Raw genomic sequence first — 21,452 nt, 5'->3', positions numbered from 1 at the left:
CCTTGAAATGTCCTCTAGCGCCGCCTATGCGGCCAGCCAAGCGCAGGTACGTGCGAGGATCAGGCATACCAGTCCACCGATGTCCGCTGACGCTGTCCTACGCCCAGAGAAAGCTCATGCACATAGAACAGTCTGTGGAAGACATTTCGGACCTATTTCTGAGCGTGTACCTTGTTCTCGACAACGTCGGTCCGGAGAATTGTCGCTCACATCCTGCAATGATATCTTTGGCTACTTGGGATCAGTACTACCAGGTGAGTATCGACGTCTGCTCGCTCTTCGTCGGCCTCACTTCCGCTGCATCAGGATTTCTTGCGTATTGCTTCTCTTTGTCGGAGAAACTTACACGAGTCTGTGGCAGTCATGGACGGTACGTCGCAAATGCTGAACTACTAGCTTCGATGCTTGAGGAATTACTGGACCAGCCGTGGCTGCAGCATATAGAGAGACCGTGCTCACGGCTATCGGTCTATCTAGCTACCAGGATACCATGACAGGACTCCAGTTTGCAGAGAACGTCAGTGTAACTCTTCTTGCACAGCTCCGTGGAGTTCGAATGAAATGCTTACTGTGATACAGCTCATGCGAAAAAAGGTCGCTTGCGGGACGAGTTCTGTTGACGACCTCAAAAAGCTTGCTGGGAATATACGCACTCTCCAGGCCCAGGCCGACCACGCGCCTACTGGCACACTGCCCCGACCCTTAACAACGAGCCATTGGAATCTTGGCGAAGTTATTCACTACATATCAGAACTACGTCTCCAAATGTGAGGAACTTCTTCGGATTCCGTGAGATATCTAGATCTCACGATCGTTATACCCGCAGATACGCCATGATCTTCTTCAATCGCCACTTAAGAAGAGTGTGTAGACTAATAGGCCGCCTATACTCTGCCGGGCTTGTTATCGCATGGGTAAGTGACTGCACACTTCTCGTAATAAAGGCTGACATGGCTAGGACTAGCGGAATGTCAGAAGACTATGCTCAGAATCGCACGCATCCTTCCCAATATCGAGCTCAGAGTGTGCGATATTCTCCTTTACCTTCAACATCACACTGACCGACTTCGTACTTTCATGTTTTAGCCGAACAGGCCTATCCGGGCAGGAGTACACCTTCAGGCGAAAGTAACGACGTACCGCTCGTGGTATCTGAACCTGGACCGTCGTATCCCGATACGATGAAGTACACTTTGGAACGGGTCGCGGACGATATAACGAAGTTCGCTCTTACTTGGTCGGAGGTTCGTACGGCCTACAAATGTGCCTACGTAGTGATCACACACGGGCTGGCAGATATCCGACGAGATAGCGCAATGGGCCGCATACCTAAAACGCCGTGCAGCATCCGTGGATTCAGAAATTTTGGACGTATCAGATCTGGTGCGCGACAGAAGAATTTCGCTCAATGTGTGCCCACTAATGTATTTTGTAGACGTTCTACGGCGAAATCGCGGGGATGTGGGATGCAATAATGAGCATGCGCCATGCTTCCCTCCGGAGGATGCATCCGTCCCAGAGCTCGATCTCGGAGGAGCTTTAGGTTACGGAGAGACCATCAGGAATGTTACATGTGCATGCTCGGACATTGATTCGGGATGCGATATCGTGGACAGATCGACTAGTTTCGTGCTACAATTGTTCGACGACTGTAGTTGTAGATATGAAGATTCCTTACATGTGCGCTAGGCTTGAATTCGTATCATACATTGTACTACTCAGAGACCGCAACCGCACGCGCCCCTCAAAATTGTTACCACGTCACGAGAAATTAGACCCTGAAAACACCTGCCCGATAAGCCAGCGAAAGAACGCACCGAGCCAGCACTATGTTAGTCGGGCGAACACCGCACGCCTGAAGTCTCTGCTCGCACCTGGACGCTACTCGACCAGGGGAAGTTCACGCAGGAGGTCCACGAGTGTGAGTAGTGATATGTCTGGGCTCACAGAGGGCGGCACATGGTTAGTAGACTGCGTATTAAATACCGATGCAAGAGAACGAGCACAATTGGGCTGGGCAGCACATTACCCGCAGAGCGCAACACGAGCGTCGCCACTCCGATATGCTGGAGCACCGCGCTTCCTGGAAAGCAGCATAGTCATGACACACATTTGTTTGTGATACATCGCCGGGACATAGGTCACTTGTACGTACGCCTCCATCGTTGTGTTTACAAAGCACCCAATGCCTTTGTCAGCCCGACCCCGGGAACACGTCTGCCTTCTGTAGGGTGGCCTGACTCACGTACAAGCTCAGGCACTTGACGAGCAGCTTGCATACAGTGATGCTAGCCTCGATCTTCGGCATCAGGAACTGTGAGTTCCACGCCTATGTCAGACATGGGCACAGAAGGTATACATTCGCTACACATATGAAGACGTACAGTTGAGGTGACGTTTTCGCTCCCCCCGCAGAGGCTGAGGTCCGTCTCAAGGCACAACATGTCAACCCGTAGCTAGATAGGATGCCGATGTAAATCAGCCTTCGAGTTCGTGCGCAGCACTGGAGATGAGGCGGGATTGCTAGCGAGAGGGTGACGTACGCTGTGCCAGATGTTGGCTATAGCTTCGATACGCTGGCCCACATTACCGATATTTTCCAGAGCCCGACTCCTAGAGTATGAGTGGAGTCAGTAAGCAATACGATGCGATCAAGAACGGCGACGTACTTCGAAAGTTCCATTCGCGCCGCGAGGTCTCAAGTTGTTACATGAGTATCATGGTAGTGTGAAGATGCGCTGCAGCGTACCTGGGTCCACACTCACGGCGGCTTCCGGAACCACAAACAAGCATTGCTGACGGTCAAACATCAGATATGCTCTAGTAGACGAGCAGGACGACTGACCAACGCTTGAAAGGCTATCGTGGGCGCAATCGTGCACAGGGTCCTCGCAACTCGAGGAGCAAATGAGGCCACTGTCCCCATATAAGTTGATCCCCTGTCCATGAGCTGGTCAGAAGTAAGCGAAAATGTTTAATGCGTAGACCTAGTGACTGCATTAAAACCTCATCTGGCAGGCTAAGCGACCGCATGCGCGTTATGAGTTGTACTATCGTTCCAACGACAGCCGACCATGCATGCTATGGCGATTAGAATGTACATACCTAGCGACCTTGTTTTCCACCACGTTCATGTTCTCGAAGGCATTGGACATGTCCTCAGAAAGAGCTCCACTGGGGCTCTCCAAACCGACGGTGATCTCGACTTTCCTCTTGAACTCCTTGATGTCGTTAGCAATGTTGTTGAAGCTATCGCGCACGCGCTTTGCCATCACAATCTGCGCCTGGACTTTCTGGTGAGCAGGAGAGATGTTATTAGAATATAAGAAGCGGTAGGGAGACGAAATCACCCCTTGAAAGATCTGGATCTCTGCAACCAAAGCCGCGACGTTGCAGTTGACCTCTCGCACCTTGCCCAGGACCGCGCCGGAGTACACTACAGCGTGTGCGATCTGTAAGTGTCCTCATATAGACGGAAAGATAGCAATCAATAGCTACGATTCATGACCGCCGACGCCGCTGCAGCACTGTCGCGACTGTGGTCCACGTACTGGTTGAACCGCTGTGGCGCGTGACAAATGTCGGCATGAGGTCAGCGTGACATACGAGCGTAGGACTCACCTTGCGGAAGGACACCCATTGCGGGGCGAGTGCGCCACTGGCGTTTAAATCCTTGAAGTATTCGTGGTCGAATTTCTGGAGAGGGCGCGAGACCTTCTGGAAGAGGTCATTGATGGTGTCAATGTTGTTGCGGAGCTGCTCGATGTCCCGCTCGAGCGCCGAGGTACTCGAAGTGCTATTGAGCGTGCTGTTGATGAGAACACAGTCTTCCGGACTCGGTCCAAGAGTAGCTCCATAGAGATTAGACATATCGTACGCTGAAGTGGAGAGGGCGTAGGGTACTCAAGCCTGGGGGTGCAGCTTCCATGGCGAGCGGCGTCGATGCAGCTTTATACAGTCGATCTGCTGAGGCCGGCCTTGAGCCACAAGCGGGCTCGACTGTCTTCAGTATGCACACGGCGTCTCTTCAGTTGATAATTGGGCCATAAACGCGATGGCTGCCTCAGTCGCAGGTGTATCTGAACAGACCTAGAGTGAGGACACCATCATAGCCAGACAGTAGCCGCTCTGCCGCTCAACCGCTAGCGCTCAACACGCAGCTCGGGTAAGCAATCACGGACAAACATTGGTGTCGCCTCCCCAAGAAAGTGCCAACCGTTGGTCTTTCTTTGACAGTGATATTTGCCGGCGGCGACATCCCATAATTGGACCCATGATGGATATAATGCAGACCCGCGCTCGGCCTTACGCCCATCCATCTCAAACTACCAAAACGGAACACCGCGTGACAAGGTGGCGGGCCTAGCGGTGTTCTCATTAAACTGTACGTCTCTCCGCATCGCACCTGACATGAGGCGGCAGTCGACGCGTCCACCTTCTTTCATCTTATTCGACAGCACCCCCTTCGATGCAGGACATACTCGTGGCTCTGCGGTCCTCAGGGCGAGTCCAGCTTGAACAGGCTTCGCCAGCGCTCCCTTTTCTCGCATGCAATCAGCCCGAGTTCCTTTTAAGTTATGTCGACACCGAGTAGGTTTTCAATGGAGAGCATGAGGCGCATGTGTACAGGTCAGTCTTTTGGCCAACCTTGACGCCCCGTAGCTCACCTTCATTCATATTTTAGCAGATATAGGAGGACATCGCTCTCGGAGCGCGCTTAGGGTTTAGCATTCACGTCCTGACGTATATTCTCTCGTCCGCATCCACAATGGGCCTATCTTTGAATGGCAGTTGACAGGGTGTGTTCAGACAATGGCGATATCAAGAGGTGCGTGCGTGCGTAGTTTAGCGACCGCTCGGTGGTTATCGCAACTCTGATCATTCCATATTTGATCTACAGGTTTCAGGGTGGTTCTTTCTAGACAAGGACGGCACTTCCGCCAGCACGCGCCGTAACTTCTTCTCGCTCGCCGACGCGGGTTGGTTGATAATAATAGGATAGTTTGGGCCCAGAGTGTATCAGGTTCGCCCTATCTACCCGCTCTATGGTCCGGCGTTGGAAGGGACAGCTGCTGACCTTGCTCGTAGGCGATAGAGCTCCGCAGCGGTGCGCATCGACGAGGGAAGTCTCAGCCACGATGACGGCGGCTCTGGTGTAATACCCCACGCCGGTCGTTCACCACGGCGTGCATTGCATTTTGTCCAATGGGATTTTCCTGCTTCATCGGTGAGCTGAAATTCGTACTGCACATCCCCAAAGTGGTCGCTATTGCTCCCCTTGACAGGCGAACGAGGTCGATATTCGATTACAGAGCATCAAGAGGCAGCACAATTCTCTTTCCTAACCGGCACCAATGTCAAATGAGCAACCGCACACCCAAATTCTACTAGCTTCTCGTGTCATGGGTCCCGTTCGATACTTCTCATCCACCTTGCAGGTGGACGACGTGTGGACGTGTGGCGGATGGTTTTCGCTCCGTTGTGCCTGGTTTTACCCTCTCACCCATCGGCGGATTGATTTAGGGTAGTCCCTTGGGGCCCTCGAGGAGCCAGGATGCAATGCGCATCCATACCGCCTATTGTTACCCTCCTGTGGCATGGACGGGTCCGGTATAGCGATGCGATGGGAGCGCGGTGTTGCCTGTTAAGATAGAAGCGCACGGAAACTAAACGTTCTCCGCCAAACCAATTTTGGCGAACAAAAGCAGGTGAACGCCTTGGACGCTTCGGCGTTGCGGAGAAAGAGCGACGACAAAAACCATGATGCATTTCAACTCAGTGTGGGTGGAGTTTGAGTCGTCTTCGACTCGGACACTGCGCATTCCTGCGGCGTGCCCTGCTGAAGGTATGGTATTTGTCCGTGTTTGTGGTTTGGATGCAAAGCGCGAGCGTCTCAGATCTCAGGTGGCCTCTCTTGCGGACTGCGCTCCTGGTACACCGCTGCGCCAGTGCCATCTCAATGTGGGCCTGAGGCTTCTGACAGCCGCTACGAATGTGATCGCTCACAGGAGAAGGATTAAAGGATTACTATACGTATACCGGTAAGAACTCCAGGTCGCTTCTGGCTAAAACAATGCCGTATTTCCCCAACGAGTCGCGGCTCGCAGCTCGCAGCTCCTTATAAACCCTCATCGTTTCGGAGTCAGACTCAGATCTCCCCGCTTTACAACATCATGCACAACGAATCCCAGCCCAACGATGACTCCTCTGTTGAGGAGCAGGTGATTGTCTACCTCAACAGCGACACCGCCAGGCAAGCTATCCACAAGGATATCGACAACCTGGGCAAGAACATCGAGACTATCAATGCACTCTTCGACAAAGTCATGCGCCCTCTTCAGGCATTTGACCACCAGTCCCCTGACGGTAAGAGTGTGCTCGCGACGCAGTGGGCCGCCTTCCGCAAGGTGGGTTTATCTCTCCCTGTCACCGATAACTCACGCCGACAGGTAGTACCTGCTACAGGAATTCAACCAGTACGTCAACGACGGCCGCGACAGCGCTACCGCAGCCTCCGGTGTCATGGATGGTAGCTACCACACTTTATCTGGCTTGTATGTATTTTACTTATAGCTTGTGTACTCGATAGTGTACACCGAAGCGGTCTTGGGCAAGGTCAAGGCCCTCAATTGCGATGTTTCGACCTTGATGACGGAGATTGGGCGGCTTCGAGAGGTAACGACCATGGCCGCACGTCGTCATGCAGCCATATAACCTATTGTCATCTAGGAAGTCATAAAGCGTCTCGGTTCCGCTAAGGATGTTCACAGTAGCTTCAGTGACCTCTCCAACAGAATCGAGGACTTCAAGCATAAAGTCGAGCTCTCCATGAAATCGAAGGGCATCAGTGGACCTCTCCTTCAAGATCTCAGGAATGCTTTCGAGGACATGGACACTTTGGAGAAAAAGGTTTCTGAGTGAGTGGAGCTTCTCCGCACCAGGACTCGTTGATGGCGACAGGGAGCTCATATAATGAATTTCAGCATACCCGACGAGGTAGAATGTCACCACATGATATCGATACCTCACATCTCATTCTTGTATAGCTTTTGGACCGAAACGCACACTACCTGGGGAGGGTGGCCACGCTGGTCCCGAATATGTCAAAGTCCCTCAGCATGCTCGCGCCTATGACCACTCTCGAGGCGTTCGTGAGTCATTTGCTTCACCTAGTTGTCCACCGTGTGCTTATACTGGGGAATTAGCGACCTATCCTGGGAGGTAAGTGTCAGAAGTCCCGAGGGGAGCGGTGAAGAAAGTGAATTAAAGTGTAGAGACGCGGCTGTAGGCCGCGCACTTATATACTACTTACAAACGAATTTTCTAGTACTACCTAAGTAATCGCTTAGTAATCATGTCCCAATCGAGAACTATCTACGAAACTTCCAGCGCTAAATCGCGCATTCTGACACTCCCCCTCGATTTAGCCAGCGTAACCCTAGCTGGGCGTTATCCCAATAAATCCGAATTTCCCCACAGTGCCCATCTCTCGCTTGTACGCCGTAGGAGCCTGCGTGCTCGCGGTGTGCGGGCGTCCCTGCCCCAATACACCGGGTCCCTACCACTACGACGGAGCCTACCCGCTCACGAGAGGACGCACCGTATACCTTCCCGTTATGGTAACGGGCGCCTACCAGATTGTGCCGGAGAGGACGAGTTCGGGCTCGGAATCGGAGTCGGTGGCGAGGTTCGCGACAGCGGGCCGGTTAGGGCAGTCGCGCGCGATGTGGCCGGGCTTGTTGCAGGCATAGTAACTGCCGGGCGCGTTGCGGAATTTGGGGTCGTTCTGGCGCGAGCGGCGCGGCTGGCGCGAAACGAGCGCGGTGTCGTCGGGATCGGTCGCGTCGGGAGACGAGTCGGGGGCGCGGCGCGCTTCTTCATCGACGAGGGCGCCGATGACGTCGAGGAGCTTGAGGGTGCCGGGCGCAGCCGAGAGGGTGCTCGCGATCGAGGCCCAGGACGGGTGGAGGTTGTAGATGAGGACGTCGATGACGTCATCGTCGCGGAGGGAGACGCCGATAGCCTTGAGGCGGTTCGCGAGGTCGGTGACGCGGTTGGTGTACTCGCGGATGGGGGCGCGCGGGTCGTGGGCGGTGGTATAGAACTCGCGCTTGAGGGCGATGCGGTTCGCGCGGGAGTTCTTCTCGTAGACACCCCGGAGGGCAGACCAGGCTTCCGGGCCGTTCTTCGCGTCGCGAATGTAGTGGTATTGGTCCGGATTGACGGTAAGGCCTATTATGGTAAGGGCCTGCTCCGCGGACTTGTCCCACTGCTCGCTCTTCTCGCGAGTGGTCGGGCGCTCTTCGGTGCCGTTGGCGACGGACAGGCAACCAGCGCGGCGCATAACCATCTGGACGGCGAATTTCCAGTCCTGATAGTTGTCGGCCGAGAGCTTCGGGACGGACGAGAGGAGGGAATTGATGTTTTCGGCGGCCATGGCGGGGAGATAAGATAAGAGAGCGAATAGATCGGGTAAGCGAAGACAGATTAGGAAGGCGAGGGCGAAAGTCGGCGACTAGGGTCTGAGCGCAGGGCTCATAACCTGTCAGAAGTCCCGAGGGGAGCGGTGAAGAAAGTGAATTAAAGCGTAGAGACGCGGCTGTAGGCCGCGCACTTATATACTACTTACAAACGAATTTTCTAGTACTACCTAAGTAATCGCTTAGTAATCATGTCCCAATCGAGAACTATCTACGAAACTTCCAGCGCTAAATCGCGCATTCTGACAGTAAGTGGCCGCACATGTGACCGCTCTTACCACAGCTAACTTCATGTACTGCGATTCCTATTCGAAGAGCAAATGAACATTGTGAAGTATGCAGCTCACTACAGTGGTGTGTCATTGTTAACGACCCTGCAGCGCGACCATCCTGAAAGACATCGGCAACGTCGCCCACAGAATCAAGGTTATATCCGACATCTGGAAGAGTGTATGTCGTTTTCTTGCCGTTTATCCGTCCCGTCCGACACCGGTCTCCCTGTCTCCTGTGCTGCCTGTTGTATGTTCCTAGAGCTGATTCGACCTTTTCCCTCCACACAGCTGCGGACTGATATGACCGTCCTTGAAACCGATCTTAGCCTCTACTCCGGGATCGCCAGTGTTGCCGCCTCCCCTGTACGTCTTCTGACACATGGAGTGTGTGTCTATGGCTGATATACGGGATTGGTTCTTAGTTCCTCATGGAGAAGATTGAGGCCAGCCGTGCTGTGTGCAAGGCACTTTCTCAGTGCCTGAAGCTGTACGTCCAGCCGGGATCGGCTGCCTGAGAACCCGCGGGTGTTTACGATGTAGCAACAAGAAAGGCGGCGTTAGCGACTCAGCGACGAAGTATATATATGCTTTCTGGTGGATGTGTAGGATACCTCTTTGCGCCCTTCGGCAGTGCACTGGCGATCGTGTTTCCATAGCGCTCAAGTTTGCGTATAGCGGTGTATAGATAGTATATTGCTGCTTCCACGCTCTCGAAGGCTCCGCATGTCCTCGAGATGTGCAGGATCCTTTTTGCGCTGCTCTTATCAAGAAACGGAGGCGCGAGCTGCGGGAGCAGCGCGGGGCCGATACAGTTCGTACCGGGCCAATGGTGAACAGAGTGTCGTGCGGTCTTAAACGTGCGATCGAACAAGACCCTCTTACCGAGGAGAGGCACTGGCTATATGGACGCAGAACATACACTCTAGTAAATGCAGTGTCCGGCCAAAGACATGGTGTAGGGCCTCGATATCTTCCCCGGCGCAGACCCGGTAAATCGCCCTCCCCCTACGCACCGAGCCGCGGCACACCCGTTCCTGTCTGCATGTCCCACACCTTCACAGTCGCGTCGTCCGGGCTCGACATGCCCTCCGTCAGGCGAGAAGGCCACGGAGCGCACAGGCCGGGGATACGCGTACATCCACACGAGCTTGTCGCCGTCGTCCGGACTCTCGATGTGGCAGCCGTATTCGTCCGCCCTGTCGACGATAAGTTGCCCATCAAACGACAACGCGACGGAGGTGGCTATATCGGCGTGGCCGACAGCACCGACTTGGGCACGCGTGTAAGTATGCCGACGCAGGCGACATCCCAGGCGCGGCAGATCCGCAGCGGACCTTAGGAAAGACGCAAGATTCCCTGAGAAGATTACCTGAGGTTCATGGCATCTTGAAGGGACTAAACGAGTCGCAGTGCTACAGAGTCATGATCAGCCATCCCTTGAATTGGATGCATCCTGGCGGTAGCGTCACATCTCACAGGACACTCCGGGGCCGATGTATACGGCCGAAGGCCCAAGAAAGAGTCATCACATATTATAAAACTGCGTCCGAACGCGTCAGCAAATCGGCGGGTCCTCAAACCCATGCCTAAGAACTTTGTATCGCGCACCAGTGGGCTATATGAATTCCTCGCCTCGCGTGCGCCTGCCGTGCTCGACCGCCGTATTGTACGCAGACATTCGACGGCGCTCACAAACTCTGACAAAACATCTTCCCTCGCGCAACCTGCGCCTTGCACAGCCTGATTTCGGTCGGCACTGCGAGGAGCGAAGCCATCAAGATGCCAGTCGAGTCCGACAACCCGATGGAGCCGATCTTGAACTCGCGCTCCTGCTTCGCGCGCTCGGCGTCCGCACCGGGGCTGTCAAGCCTCTCCTGATTGATGCGGTAGAACACGTTCACGCTGAAATCAGCGACGTCAGCGTAAGGTACGGGTCGAAAAGTCGAGATGAACGCACTACGCGAGCCCGCCGCAGACGCCCTCGACACAGATAAGGAGGAACACAAGTGCGAAGCTCACGCCCTCGTGCGCGTCCCCGAAGATACCGACCGCGGACTCGAACGCGAGCGTGCACAGGATCGCGCCTTGTACAAATGCGGGCAATGAGAGCAGCCTCCCGGGGAGTGGCGGGAGTCCAAGCGAGATGGACGAGCGTGACAGGAAGACTGTGCTCTGGTATACGAGCTAAGGTACCAGTCAGTACGTTTTGCAACGCGGTGGTATATCCGCCCTACAACGTACCTGCCAGAGCGGATAGTAGTCTCTGATGGAGTGAATTAGGAGGCTCATAAACCAATGCGATTCCCGCGTGGGGACAGGGTATACGAGGGTCGGCGAGATTCCCTACTGCATGTGAGCGACGCAGACACTCGGCAGATTATGCGTAGACATACCTGGTTGATAGTATACTCGAACTGCAAGGCTGCTCAGATACATGGACGCAGAGCAATGGAGGAGTCGTATGCACTGACCAGATAAACGCAGACTACATGCGCGATTAGCATGATGCATAACAGCTATTCGTGCGATGTGGGGACTTACATAGAGGGAGCATATACTTCATCAGCATCGGCTTCGCGAGGCGCCACTTGTCCTCTATAGAAAGTGCGACGGACGCCTTCAACATAGTTTCAGGTTCTCCCTCTCGTGCAGTATCTTCATCCTCACTACGCGCGAGCGGGACGTACGACGCAGACACTGCGGCGTCCTCAGAGTCGTCATCTCCTGTCTCGAATGACCGGCCTACGAATGCCTCTGGTTGTGGGAGGATGAAGAGGTAGGTGAGCGGCGTGATGAACGGGAGAATCTACCAGGAGCTCGCAGGTAAGGAAAAGAGAAAAGATGCAGAGTACTTGCGGCAAAGACGTACGGAAGAGAGGCCGACGCCGAAGCGGACTCCCAATCCCCTGAGCTCCCACCAGAGCAGCGCGCCCACGAGGCCAGCGCCACCAGTTCCGGAAGCGAAGTACCTTGTAACGCAGCTCAGTTTGGCAATCGCTACTCTGCGAGGAGTATGACTTACCCCACGCTGCGGCCGGCCACCGAAGGCGGGTGATACCGGGTTGACAGCTGCAAGAACGTTAACTCGACCAATCCTGATCGCCTACCTCAGCGCACATCCCGAGAAGTGGATAGAGTAGCGAAACTTGCCTGAAGAAAACGACGCGCAGCAGATTCCAAGTAATCTCATAGGGAGAGATTCAAAGAGCGCTACAATCAGCATTCCACCGATGCTGATGGCAGTGCAGCCGACGAGGCGACGAGCGTAGCGTATCCGCCCCTTGAGGAGGTAAGGCCAGCCGAGCTTCGCGATGAGCGCAGGGAAGATGTTGCAGAACGCGATGATACCCTTGGGAGTAGAAGGGGGGACCAGGTCCAGCGCAGCAGAGAGGATGATGACGTAGAGCACTGTGTTGTTGATTGTAGACTCCAAGCGAGCGAAGACAAGGGAGGAACGTACCGTTGTTGATCAGCCCAAAGAGAAAAAACGACAGGCTCAGCTTGAACAGAAGTGTACGAGATTCTAAATGAGTGCTCATAGCGTTAGTATATCAGATTGTGTCGACGTGTCGAGACATTACAGCTCTCCGCAGAACCGCTTGCACTCCCTATTCGAGCGCGACATGGACCTGAGCACCTACATTTCGATAGCCGCTCCCTCCATCCTCAAGTTAAACGCGACTTACCTGGTTCTCGACCCCCGTGGTGCTCCTCCTCGCCGTGCAGCAGCAGGTCAGCTGCTTCAAGCTCCTCGCCGGGTTCACGTCCTGAAGCGACGCCGCCGTGGCGCATGAGACCGGCCTTGAAGGTGTGTTGTCGTCCGTGAAGAGCCAGAGATACGAGAAATATAAATGAGATACCCTAACCAAGGCCCCGAGCGGACGCTTGCAGACGAAGTCGATGGTGGTTGCGGAGTAAAAGCAGCACGATGGAGACGCCTGTCGACGGACGTGATGCATCGGAGCGCCCGTCGCGGTCTGAGCGCATCCGAACACCGAACGACTGTAACGAGCTGCAGCCCGACGTCTACGATGTTTGTGACGTTTGCTAGACATGTCCTGCTGCCCTGTATCTCTTGGCTTGCAAACAAAAACAGTCGGTACGAGCTACGCTGTTGAGATTGAAGAAATTTGTGGGTTGGTACCAAAAGGGCCTGGCCGGGAATTGAACCCGGGACCTCCTCCAACTAAGACAATGCCCTAAGAAGGAATCATACTACTAGACCACCAGGCCATATAAAGAAGAGAAAACCATGGCATTATGTATCCACAAAGCGCAAGTTCCGATTCCACTATGGTGCGGGGCGTCTAGTCACCGCTACTTTTGAACAAGGGGCTTGGACACCTCAAATTTTGTCCAAATTCTTATCTGTCTGACCAATCGACTCCTTTCCATGAGGGGAACAAATCTGTCAGACGGATTTTTATAATTCTCAAAACTGAACGAGTTATTTCTCATGGGGTTCGCCGATTTCGCCATCCCCCGCCAAATGGCGTTAGGCGCCGACCCTAGCCTAGGGTTAGCCTTGGTGGCAGGACGATTTTCGCCACTGTACAAAAGTAGTGGTGGCTTAGCGCCTTGCACCATAGGAATCGGTCTTGCTTGTGAGAAATGGCTCGGTCACGTGAATCCAGGCGCACCCGGCTTCGTCCGCGGGTTTCCGTAGTTTCCCTTTACTTTAGATCGCTTGATTCAGCTTGTCTTTGTTTGTCTTTTGTGGCGTCGTATACCCCGACGTCTTGGCCAAGCTTTAGCCTTCCTTGCCACCGTCTCCATCGTCTCCAGTTGTGTTTCTGCAGGTTGACGAATGCCCTCAACCTTCTACAGGCTTGCTTGTACATTGCGGGTGGGCAAGCATTATCATCAGCTCCACGGTACGCGCTTTGGTGGCATCTAGGACTGGTTTCATCTGATGACCCGTCGGTATGCAGCTCAATGCATGGAAACCTTGTATACAGATATTTATGTGGCCGCGGACATCATTCCGCCGCGCGATTTCCTCGCTCGTTGTGTGAGCTGTATGCAGCTTGGTAGCCACAATTTATTGGAGCTTTTCAAGCACCGAGTCTAACACGCATCGTCGTATGTGCGGTCGTTCAACCGCCCCCGGCGCATTCTGTGCACCACGCGGCGCCAGCTCCATGGCCCATCCCGCCCACCACTGCACAATGGCCCAAGAAGCTGACCGGCGCACGAAGAGATCTGCCTGTAGGGCGCCTCACCACCCTACGAACAGCAACGGTCATGTTGCTTTGTGAGCGGCATTGTGTGGGGTAGACATGCCCGGGCACCATACGTACCCATCGCTTTTGTGGCGCCTTCCTACATGGAACAAGGTTTATGCATGGTTGCTGGCATGACCCGCAGACCGCAGTATGCGAAATCATCCCTGTTAGTAGACTCTTGGCAGACCGTCCATCTTAGCTGCGGACCGACCCCGCCCATCTGGTGTATGAGGCTGCAAAAAGTGTCGCCGCAGGCTGCCCATACCTATATTCCTGATCACAATCTGTCCCGTACAGCTGAGCGTTGTTTTATAGTGAGTCAAACAAAGAACATTAATTTGTGCAATATCTGGGTCACTTCCTGTGGAATCGGACCTGGCGTGCGCAGCATCGCCGTTCACCCTCAAGTTCATAGCATCTCGTGGCAAGCAGCTCGCGTCCTGCGCGTCCCGGAAAGCTAACGGTCCTCCACCAGCACAATAATCTCTGTCCGCCTACATCCATACATAATCAGGTCTCCAGTCCAAAGAACTCGAACACAAAAGTGCATTCCCAACATGCCTCAGGCCGACCATACTGCGCGCGAATAAACAAGTCCACCTCGAAGACCCGAGCATGCTATAGAAGCCGCACAAACGCTTACTTCTGGAGACGGGCATACCCATCAGTCAGTACACTTGCCAGCTCCCTCCAATACTTCGCAGATGCCTCGACGCGCGCATGCATATTCTGGAGCGCCGTTCGTTTCTCCTATCGCAAAGCTGGTCAGGCGACTGTCCACTTCCTCTGGTACGATGCCAACTGATGACGTGAAAGCAGCACTCACAGAGGTAGGGTACATCTTGAATGCTAGGAAAGCGGAATGGTATGCATTGATCTCGTTCTCCAGCTGTGGCAAGACGTTGATTGGGGAGCAGACTGGTCAGCCCGATATGCATTGTAACAACGTCGAACGAGCGCAAACAATGTCCGACGGCGCCCAAGTACGTACATGCTTTGCCACATCGGTGAAGGCCTTGAATTGCTGGATCTGCTGGTCGAGACCTGCAATTATGCCCTTGATCGCCCCGACCAACGCCTCATCTACGGCGCGAGAGGGCGTCTCAGGGGCTGCTGCACTGCGCGCACCCGGGACGCTCTGCGACCCGTTCTTGTGTTCATCTAACTGCCACAGCGCAGCGAGCGCGTTGTTGACTCGTGACCACGCCCTGCTACTGACGTCGTTAGTGTAGACGGGGCCTAGCGGTGCCCCGGAGGTCTGACGTGCCATAAGTATGCATGAAGATATTCCCAAATGTTAGTAGGAGATACCTCGTCATGCGCCCTGGTAATTACTGCGTCGGGATCGAACATATTGTATGACAGCAGGCCGAAAACTCACCTTCCCGAGTGAACACTCCCAGAGTGGGGGAATGAAGATGTGGAGGCGGATGCAGCGGTGGAGGACGCGGCACCAGGAGCCCTGCTGGGTGCTGTGGAGTTGACACTACGTAAAAAGGCTTCGACGTGTCGCTTGAGGTCTGCGCAGGAAGTGCTCATGTGTGTTGGAGCGGTTTTAACATCCTAAGTGCCGCGTTCAGAATGCATAATCAGACCTGTATGATTCGAAACAAACAAGACGAACTTTTTGCAGCGCGGAGAGCTCTTCAATCATATCCTCTGCGTCCTCGTCGACAATCTCTCCCTGTAAAGAAATGTGGGCTGTACACAAGGTCAGACGAGTCGTATGTCTCGCACTGACTCGTCACCTACTGTTCATAGTTGCCGCGAGGTTCGTCGCGCACACATCGGAGGCATGTAGTATAGCACCATACGCCTGAACAATGATATACGTGGTCAGCGTAGAGCTGTGCTTGAACCGGACTGGATAGACTGACCTCGGAGACTTTGCGCCATTCGAGCACCAATTCGGAAGGCATGAGAGGAGCAGGCACCCGGAGAATGCGTCGCTGAGTCTCATCAAGAGCTTTGTGTAAGCTACGTGCATCGCCCGCAAGCTTGTGGATGGTCGTCGCGCATTCTATGATTGGGACGCTCGCTAGCTTGACGGGGCTGGAAGCGGACACCGGTGAGTACGTAGTACTGCTGCCAGCTGGGATGTTCCCGAGCTTCAAAGAAATGGTACCGGAGTTCATCGGGGAGGGGAGAAGGCTGCTTAATGTTAACCCTTCGCTCTGGCTTATATGCCAGGTATACTCGATCAGGGTAGCGGGTGGGTGGGCCGATGCGCAGGAGGTTCCAACCAGGACCTGTGTGCACAAAGCCCGCATATACGCCGTATACAGAGAGGGTTCGAGTTCGCAAACGGCCGACGGTGCGTTCTCTGACAGGGAACTTGGAAGTGTGGTCTGCGCGCGTATTCCCTAGGATTAATATTACTCGAATGGGAGGTAGCGGAAATGAGAGAGAGAGCAGGACGCCAGCCTGATCTGTGAAAAGCAGTCCGCTTCAGGAACAAGTTCGACGCAACTGACAGTTTCTCCGGTAGGCGTGGTGGACTGCGTAGCAGGGTTGCGCCACTATATGTCTTTGTGGCAGGTTCATGTGATATGAGGAGTACAGGGCCGGTGTCCTGGTCTGCGCTCACCTAGCCGATGCTGCATGGTGGGCCAACCACGCGGCCCGGGCGTATATGACTAGTCTGGATGACATGCTTAGTAGAGAAGGGCGAGCGCAGAGGTTGATCATACCATTGAACGTTGAACTCCAGCGAAAATCTCCCGGTCTAGGTCGTACAATATCGTGCAAACCACGCAACGGCACGCACTAGGAGTGGAGCAAGAAGAGTAGATCGATGCTCGGAGAGACCCGCCCCGACAGGAGCCGTCATAATAATATACGGATAAGCAGCAGTATCGGCAGCGGCGTTAGTGCTAGCCAATCGGCCGGTTCAGCGCTCGGCGGCGGCGCATGGCCCTGGTTCTTCAAGCGCGGGTGAAGCTTTCTGTCACTCGCCCTCAATGTCCGTGCGCTCTACGAGGGGAAGCAGAGAAGATACAGCTCGAGTCACCGGGTACACTAGTCTGCTCTCCCATTTACACTGTGTGTTTGTCTCTATGCTGTTTCCAAGATATTCTCAACACTCAACACTGACCAACGACGCTCTCTGGCTCTTTCACTGGTGCATCGCACGAACATAATCTGACTCTGTGTGTTTATCCTAGCATCAAGCCCACAATGATTCCAGCTTATTTGAGCGATAAGCGAGCTATATACGGTTCAAGCCCCATAAACTATGGGCGGTGGCAGGCACTACGTAACGACTTCCCTTCCACCTTCCACCTTCCATCTCGTGTGGGTGGATGGCAGATGGCCAATGGGTGGTCGGCCGCGCAGACGTCGACGTCCGAGTATCGGAGGAACGCTGACTGACCTCTCCCCGTTTTCCCTCTCAGATACGCACTTGAGTCCATCCCAGAGGCTCCATTGTATACGGGTTTTTATATCAATTCAAAGCGCCGTGAAACTTATATGAAGCTGATACAATCGGACTTGCATTCCTCGAATCCCCCTTTCGACAACGCCCCCTCATCATCACATACTGATGTCGTTCACTACCACTGAATGCGAGCCCTCCCACTTTCACCTCAATGCAGAGGCCGCTGAATTCAAGAGTCAGCTAGAGGATGCACTCCATGGACCCGATGCCGCTCCATCCATACCTTCCCTCGACACTATATTCCACGATAATATGCAGAAAACAAGCGAGAAGGCAGTGGAGAACGTCAAAGGGCTGACGGCATCCATCTGCGACATCCGAACCTCGTTCGCAGCCATCAGCAAGGACTTGCATAGCTTCGACCTCCAAGCCAAGGTCACTGGCGCTACGCAAGGACCACCTCCACTCAAGCCTGACTGGGAGCGTTTTCACGCGGTTTGATATCCTTGTCTCTATTACATCTCAAACGACACTCTCATAGTGCTCACGCCAGAAATTCGAAGACCTCTTGAACCAGAGCCACAAGAATGCGAGACAAGCCATAGCAGTCCTGAACAGTTTGTCATTTCGCCCGATTTGCGTACCTGGTATACTCAACCCGTCTCTAGATTACAACGACTTGTTCCCAGAAGGCGAAGATATCGATGCGTCAAAATATGACGATATAAAGGCAGAGATTCAAAACGTCATCATGGTAATAAGCGAGCCTCCTCTTGCAGACCAATATCATCCCTAACGCACATTCAAATATAGGGCATCGATGGCGACGGTGAAAAGGCCTTCGAGATTGAGCAGGGATTCACTACGCTCGCGCGCAACATCCGGGAGTTCGGGATCACAATCGAGAAGACCGTCAACGTGAACAGCAGTCGTGTCCTCAACAAATTGAACGAGACCCGCACACGCGTCGACGGACTGAGTCTCAAACTTTCAGGGTACGTACACATCCTCGATCATTTACGCTCATGATCCGCTCACCGGGACGTGTTTACTGCAGGGTCAAGTCGGAGGTATGAACTGGTATGCACTATAGGAATACAGCGCTAATCACCGCGTTGCGAAGATGAGGAATGCGGGCCTTGCATGCGTTGCTTGCCTCTCCGCGGGCGCCATCTCCGCTGCGTTCCTCTTCTTCACGCTCTCGCCTACATCCGCCCACGCCTTCGCGGTAGGTTTCATTGGTATCGCGGGCCCAGCACTTCCTGATCCATTTTTCCCCAAGGCCTCAGTTCTCGCGGCGGTTCCTTCCGCTATCACATTCAAAGATAAGATTCAAGAAGCGCGAGGTATGCACTCTCGGTATCAAATGTTGTCCCCTCCTCACTCGCATCCCTAGATCTCAAAGCACAAATCAAGGAAGGCAAAGAGGAGATGGCTCAGCTTTGCCAACAGAGTGCCCTGCTCGTAAAGTATCAGTCTCTCATGAGCAGCACGAAACACGACATCGAGGACCTCTGTGCGAAGATCGATGCCATCTCGGGCATTTGGTACGCTGTGCGTGTCCTCGTTTCCCGGTCTATGTATTACCACTGCGTGCTAACGCTGATATTCCAAATGGCAATCATGCAGCTCAAGGCCGACTTCCAACAGCTCCACGCGCAACTCACGAAGGCGGCCGGTCCGAATATCAAATATACTTCGGTATGTGGTAACTGTCCCGCGACACACCCTTACCGTGCGCACGTAGTAGCTCACTATTCCTTGACAGTTCATGAAGAAGAAGATTGCAAACTCCCGAGTCGTGTACAGCAGGCTTGTGCAGCTCCTCAACGCCTACATCGATGGTGTGCAGGTCTTCGAGAAGGCTGACGGCAAGGGTGTCGGCAACTAGAGTTTTCATAAGTTTACCCCACAACGCACACATGTAGTCTTTCGTCTTGAACAGCTGTACTATCAAACTAGGTTGCGGTAAGGAGCACGCAGGAATAATTGCGCGCGTGTGTATTGTGTCTTTTACGTTGTATATCAATATGTAGATCCGTCTCATGGCAGTCGTCAACATCAAGCCTCATATCCCAAGAATTACGCTGCTCGATGCACATCCCAATCCGTTCGTGTTTTAAATGAGCTTAGTACAGCGCTTCAGTATCATTATTTGAGAAATGTACTCCGTGTTGGCGCAATGGGTGGTGCGGAACCCCGAGGTTGAGTAGGGGTTGCACCCTCGTTCGTGACGCACTTTGATGGAGCTCTGGAGACATCCACGACTCGACATTCGAATAGCTCCAGTCTGACGAGCCATACGGATGCGCCAAGAAAATCTGTTATTCGAGTTTCTGCTGCTTGCATTTCAAAGACTTTGGAAGCGGTGGATGTGCCGTCTGGCCGGGTCGAGTTCAGTATGCGCGACTGCAAATCCGGGGGATAACAAAATGAATCACAGTGGCATAAATCACCTTCACCCGGTATCCGCACCGAATCCCTATCGCGTGTATGGTAAGGTTGAGAAGAACAAATCCTGCAGGACGCCAGGGCGTGAACGTGGTGGACTGAGTGGACTGGGCGGCCACGCTTGGTTGATTAGACAGACTATGTGAAGAGGGTGGACTGGGTGGACGAGCATCACGGTACATGTCAACCCCTTCTGTAACATCAAACTTGAGGTACCGCCTAGTAGCGGACCCTCCGGGAGACAAGAATATCCTAATATTAGTTTGCGCGACGGCGCTTGGTAGACTAACGTGTGCTGGGAAGTCGGCGTTAGACCACCAGTGTCATGAGCTGCAGAACTTACGAGTACGTACTCATACGTCATGAGTGGAAACGGCGCCGACGATCCTGTAGCACAGAATTTGAGACCTGGTGAATGCAGTGGACGACGTTAATGAGCAATTTGGGGAGGAATGGGTTCTAATATTTTAGTACGGGTGTCCAACGTTCACTGGACAACGCTCAGACAGGCAGGGCGTCACCGTAGAAGGGGTATCTGATTCCTACTCCACCGATACCCATAGTGTCATGCTTACTGGAAGCGACCTCGCGACTCGAAATTATCAAGACACCACACCGACACCATCTACTCGCCAGCGCTCATAACACGATGTCATTCTCACAGGTCAAATAGCCAGAATAATAAAACGGCACGGAGTTTGTCAGGTCTTTTTGACTCTGTATTCGGTCTCCATGTCGCATGTGAGCGTTTGTTTTTTAACGGAGCGGGAGGTGACTCGACCTCAAGAAGATGCATGTCTCCGCCGGTTCCTGTACGCTGGAGGTTAGCACTTGCTCTTAATCGTCTATCACAAAACTCATCATACAAACCACTCTGGTGGACCCCGACTCCAGAGTCTGTGTCAGCCCTGGGACTGCCAGTACGGCGTGTCACCCCACAGTACGAATCCGCGCAACGCTGAACATATACCAGTCTGAGCATATTGATGAGTAGTGCTCTGGACCAGATTGTAACCTCTGCGACTTACCAAAACCCAGGCTTGATCCCCAAGCACCGTGTCTTTAGCGGCCTGCTCCTGCAGCCTGGTATGAGGAGAGAACCAATGTCGTGTAGCGGTGACGTACGTACGATATAGGCGCTCGCGACAGTCGACTCCCGGCGCACCCAGCCCTGCATGGCCTGCTGCCGAGAGTGCTTGTTGGTAGAGCTATGCGAATAGGAGTATTTTTGGAGAGTAATTGCTTCCATTTATCTCAGAAAGCGTGGGTGTCATAGCGGAGAACGCAAAAAGGAGGCGTAAGGGCTATCAATCGTTCAGTATTTCAGTGAATTGCAAACCACATAGAAACAAAACACGCACCAACCAGTATGGCAAACATGCCACTGCCGATACACGAGCGCGAAAAAGAGCATCTTCTGCGTCTCGGTGAACATGGCTGCGTATAGCTCGAGCGTGGGGCAAGGTGACGCCATCCTGCGGATTGGCGAACGCGACACATCCGAGCACGCCGGGAGTCTGTGGACTAAGACACCTACAAGAACTTTGGAGGACATTGAGTGTAACATATAGCGCTGCTCGTATTCGTCGGCCTAGAGGATTTTGGTTCCCGTGGTAGAAATAAGTATGAGCGCACCACGCACCGA

General features: G+C 53.7%; 8 protein-coding genes and 1 non-coding gene across 9 annotated transcripts; 4 read left to right on the top strand and 5 right to left on the bottom strand.

Annotated features, from left to right (window-relative positions):
• Nucleotides 1-7: 7 nt before the first annotated feature.
• Nucleotides 8-1,543, top strand: TRAVEDRAFT_50795 (uncharacterized protein; the record flags this gene model as incomplete). The annotated part of the gene is made up of 10 exons (XM_008043709.1): nucleotides 8-46; nucleotides 108-254; nucleotides 307-370; nucleotides 426-517; nucleotides 580-767; nucleotides 827-914; nucleotides 976-1,023; nucleotides 1,095-1,244; nucleotides 1,297-1,383; nucleotides 1,436-1,543. The coding sequence occupies 10 exons, from the start codon at nucleotides 8-10 to the stop codon at nucleotides 1,541-1,543; spliced, it is 1,011 nt and encodes a 336-aa protein (XP_008041900.1).
• Nucleotides 1,544-2,194: 651 nt separating this feature from the next.
• TRAVEDRAFT_22583 (uncharacterized protein) lies at nucleotides 2,195-3,870 on the bottom strand (the record flags this gene model as incomplete). Its single annotated transcript, XM_008043504.1, has 8 exons — nucleotides 2,195-2,329; nucleotides 2,385-2,456; nucleotides 2,544-2,613; nucleotides 2,670-2,697; nucleotides 2,750-2,795; nucleotides 2,846-2,939; nucleotides 3,106-3,452; nucleotides 3,622-3,870. The coding sequence occupies 8 exons, from the start codon at nucleotides 3,868-3,870 to the stop codon at nucleotides 2,195-2,197; spliced, it is 1,041 nt and encodes a 346-aa protein (XP_008041695.1).
• Nucleotides 3,871-6,173: 2,303 nt separating this feature from the next.
• TRAVEDRAFT_22582 (uncharacterized protein) lies at nucleotides 6,174-6,714 on the top strand (the record flags this gene model as incomplete). The annotated part of the gene is made up of 3 exons (XM_008043503.1): nucleotides 6,174-6,407; nucleotides 6,450-6,476; nucleotides 6,574-6,714. 3 exons carry the CDS (start codon nucleotides 6,174-6,176, stop codon nucleotides 6,712-6,714), a joined length of 402 nt encoding a protein of 133 aa, XP_008041694.1.
• A 2,338-nt stretch (nucleotides 6,715-9,052) lies between these two features.
• Nucleotides 9,053-9,267, top strand: TRAVEDRAFT_50791 (uncharacterized protein; the record flags this gene model as incomplete). The annotated part of the gene is made up of 2 exons (XM_008043708.1): nucleotides 9,053-9,115; nucleotides 9,175-9,267. 2 exons carry the CDS (start codon nucleotides 9,053-9,055, stop codon nucleotides 9,265-9,267), a joined length of 156 nt encoding a protein of 51 aa, XP_008041899.1.
• Nucleotides 9,268-10,440: 1,173 nt separating this feature from the next.
• TRAVEDRAFT_130568 (batten's disease protein Cln3) lies at nucleotides 10,441-12,291 on the bottom strand (the record flags this gene model as incomplete). The annotated part of the gene is made up of 10 exons (XM_008043928.1): nucleotides 10,441-10,654; nucleotides 10,710-10,936; nucleotides 10,994-11,095; nucleotides 11,146-11,166; nucleotides 11,224-11,237; nucleotides 11,294-11,558; nucleotides 11,622-11,721; nucleotides 11,775-11,855; nucleotides 11,899-12,160; nucleotides 12,213-12,291. 10 exons carry the CDS (start codon nucleotides 12,289-12,291, stop codon nucleotides 10,441-10,443), a joined length of 1,365 nt encoding a protein of 454 aa, XP_008042119.1.
• Nucleotides 12,292-12,901: 610 nt separating this feature from the next.
• Nucleotides 12,902-12,985, bottom strand: TRAVEDRAFT_t160. Its single transcript has one exon. It is a non-coding gene; the product is annotated as a tRNA-Pro (tRNA).
• A 1,502-nt stretch (nucleotides 12,986-14,487) lies between these two features.
• Nucleotides 14,488-16,112, bottom strand: TRAVEDRAFT_22579 (uncharacterized protein; the record flags this gene model as incomplete). The annotated part of the gene is made up of 8 exons (XM_008043502.1): nucleotides 14,488-14,595; nucleotides 14,804-14,866; nucleotides 14,969-15,235; nucleotides 15,289-15,301; nucleotides 15,359-15,540; nucleotides 15,602-15,678; nucleotides 15,730-15,793; nucleotides 15,855-16,112. 8 exons carry the CDS (start codon nucleotides 16,110-16,112, stop codon nucleotides 14,488-14,490), a joined length of 1,032 nt encoding a protein of 343 aa, XP_008041693.1.
• Nucleotides 16,113-17,521: 1,409 nt separating this feature from the next.
• TRAVEDRAFT_22578 (uncharacterized protein) lies at nucleotides 17,522-19,247 on the top strand (the record flags this gene model as incomplete). Its single annotated transcript, XM_008043501.1, has 9 exons — nucleotides 17,522-17,851; nucleotides 17,898-17,973; nucleotides 18,025-18,110; nucleotides 18,170-18,351; nucleotides 18,414-18,426; nucleotides 18,480-18,702; nucleotides 18,753-18,910; nucleotides 18,986-19,057; nucleotides 19,125-19,247. 9 exons carry the CDS (start codon nucleotides 17,522-17,524, stop codon nucleotides 19,245-19,247), a joined length of 1,263 nt encoding a protein of 420 aa, XP_008041692.1.
• Nucleotides 19,248-20,709: 1,462 nt separating this feature from the next.
• TRAVEDRAFT_50787 (uncharacterized protein) lies at nucleotides 20,710-21,242 on the bottom strand (the record flags this gene model as incomplete). Its single annotated transcript, XM_008043707.1, has 4 exons — nucleotides 20,710-20,781; nucleotides 20,836-20,883; nucleotides 20,937-21,015; nucleotides 21,169-21,242. The coding sequence occupies 4 exons, from the start codon at nucleotides 21,240-21,242 to the stop codon at nucleotides 20,710-20,712; spliced, it is 273 nt and encodes a 90-aa protein (XP_008041898.1).
• Nucleotides 21,243-21,452: the final 210 nt, after the last annotated feature.

The sequence above is a fragment of the Trametes versicolor genome (assembly GCF_000271585.1).
Source record: "Trametes versicolor FP-101664 SS1 unplaced genomic scaffold TRAVEscaffold_10, whole genome shotgun sequence".
In the NCBI taxonomy this organism is placed as follows: Eukaryota; Fungi; Basidiomycota; class Agaricomycetes; order Polyporales; family Polyporaceae; genus Trametes; species Trametes versicolor.
This window is presented reverse-complemented; position numbering and strand designations above follow the sequence as displayed.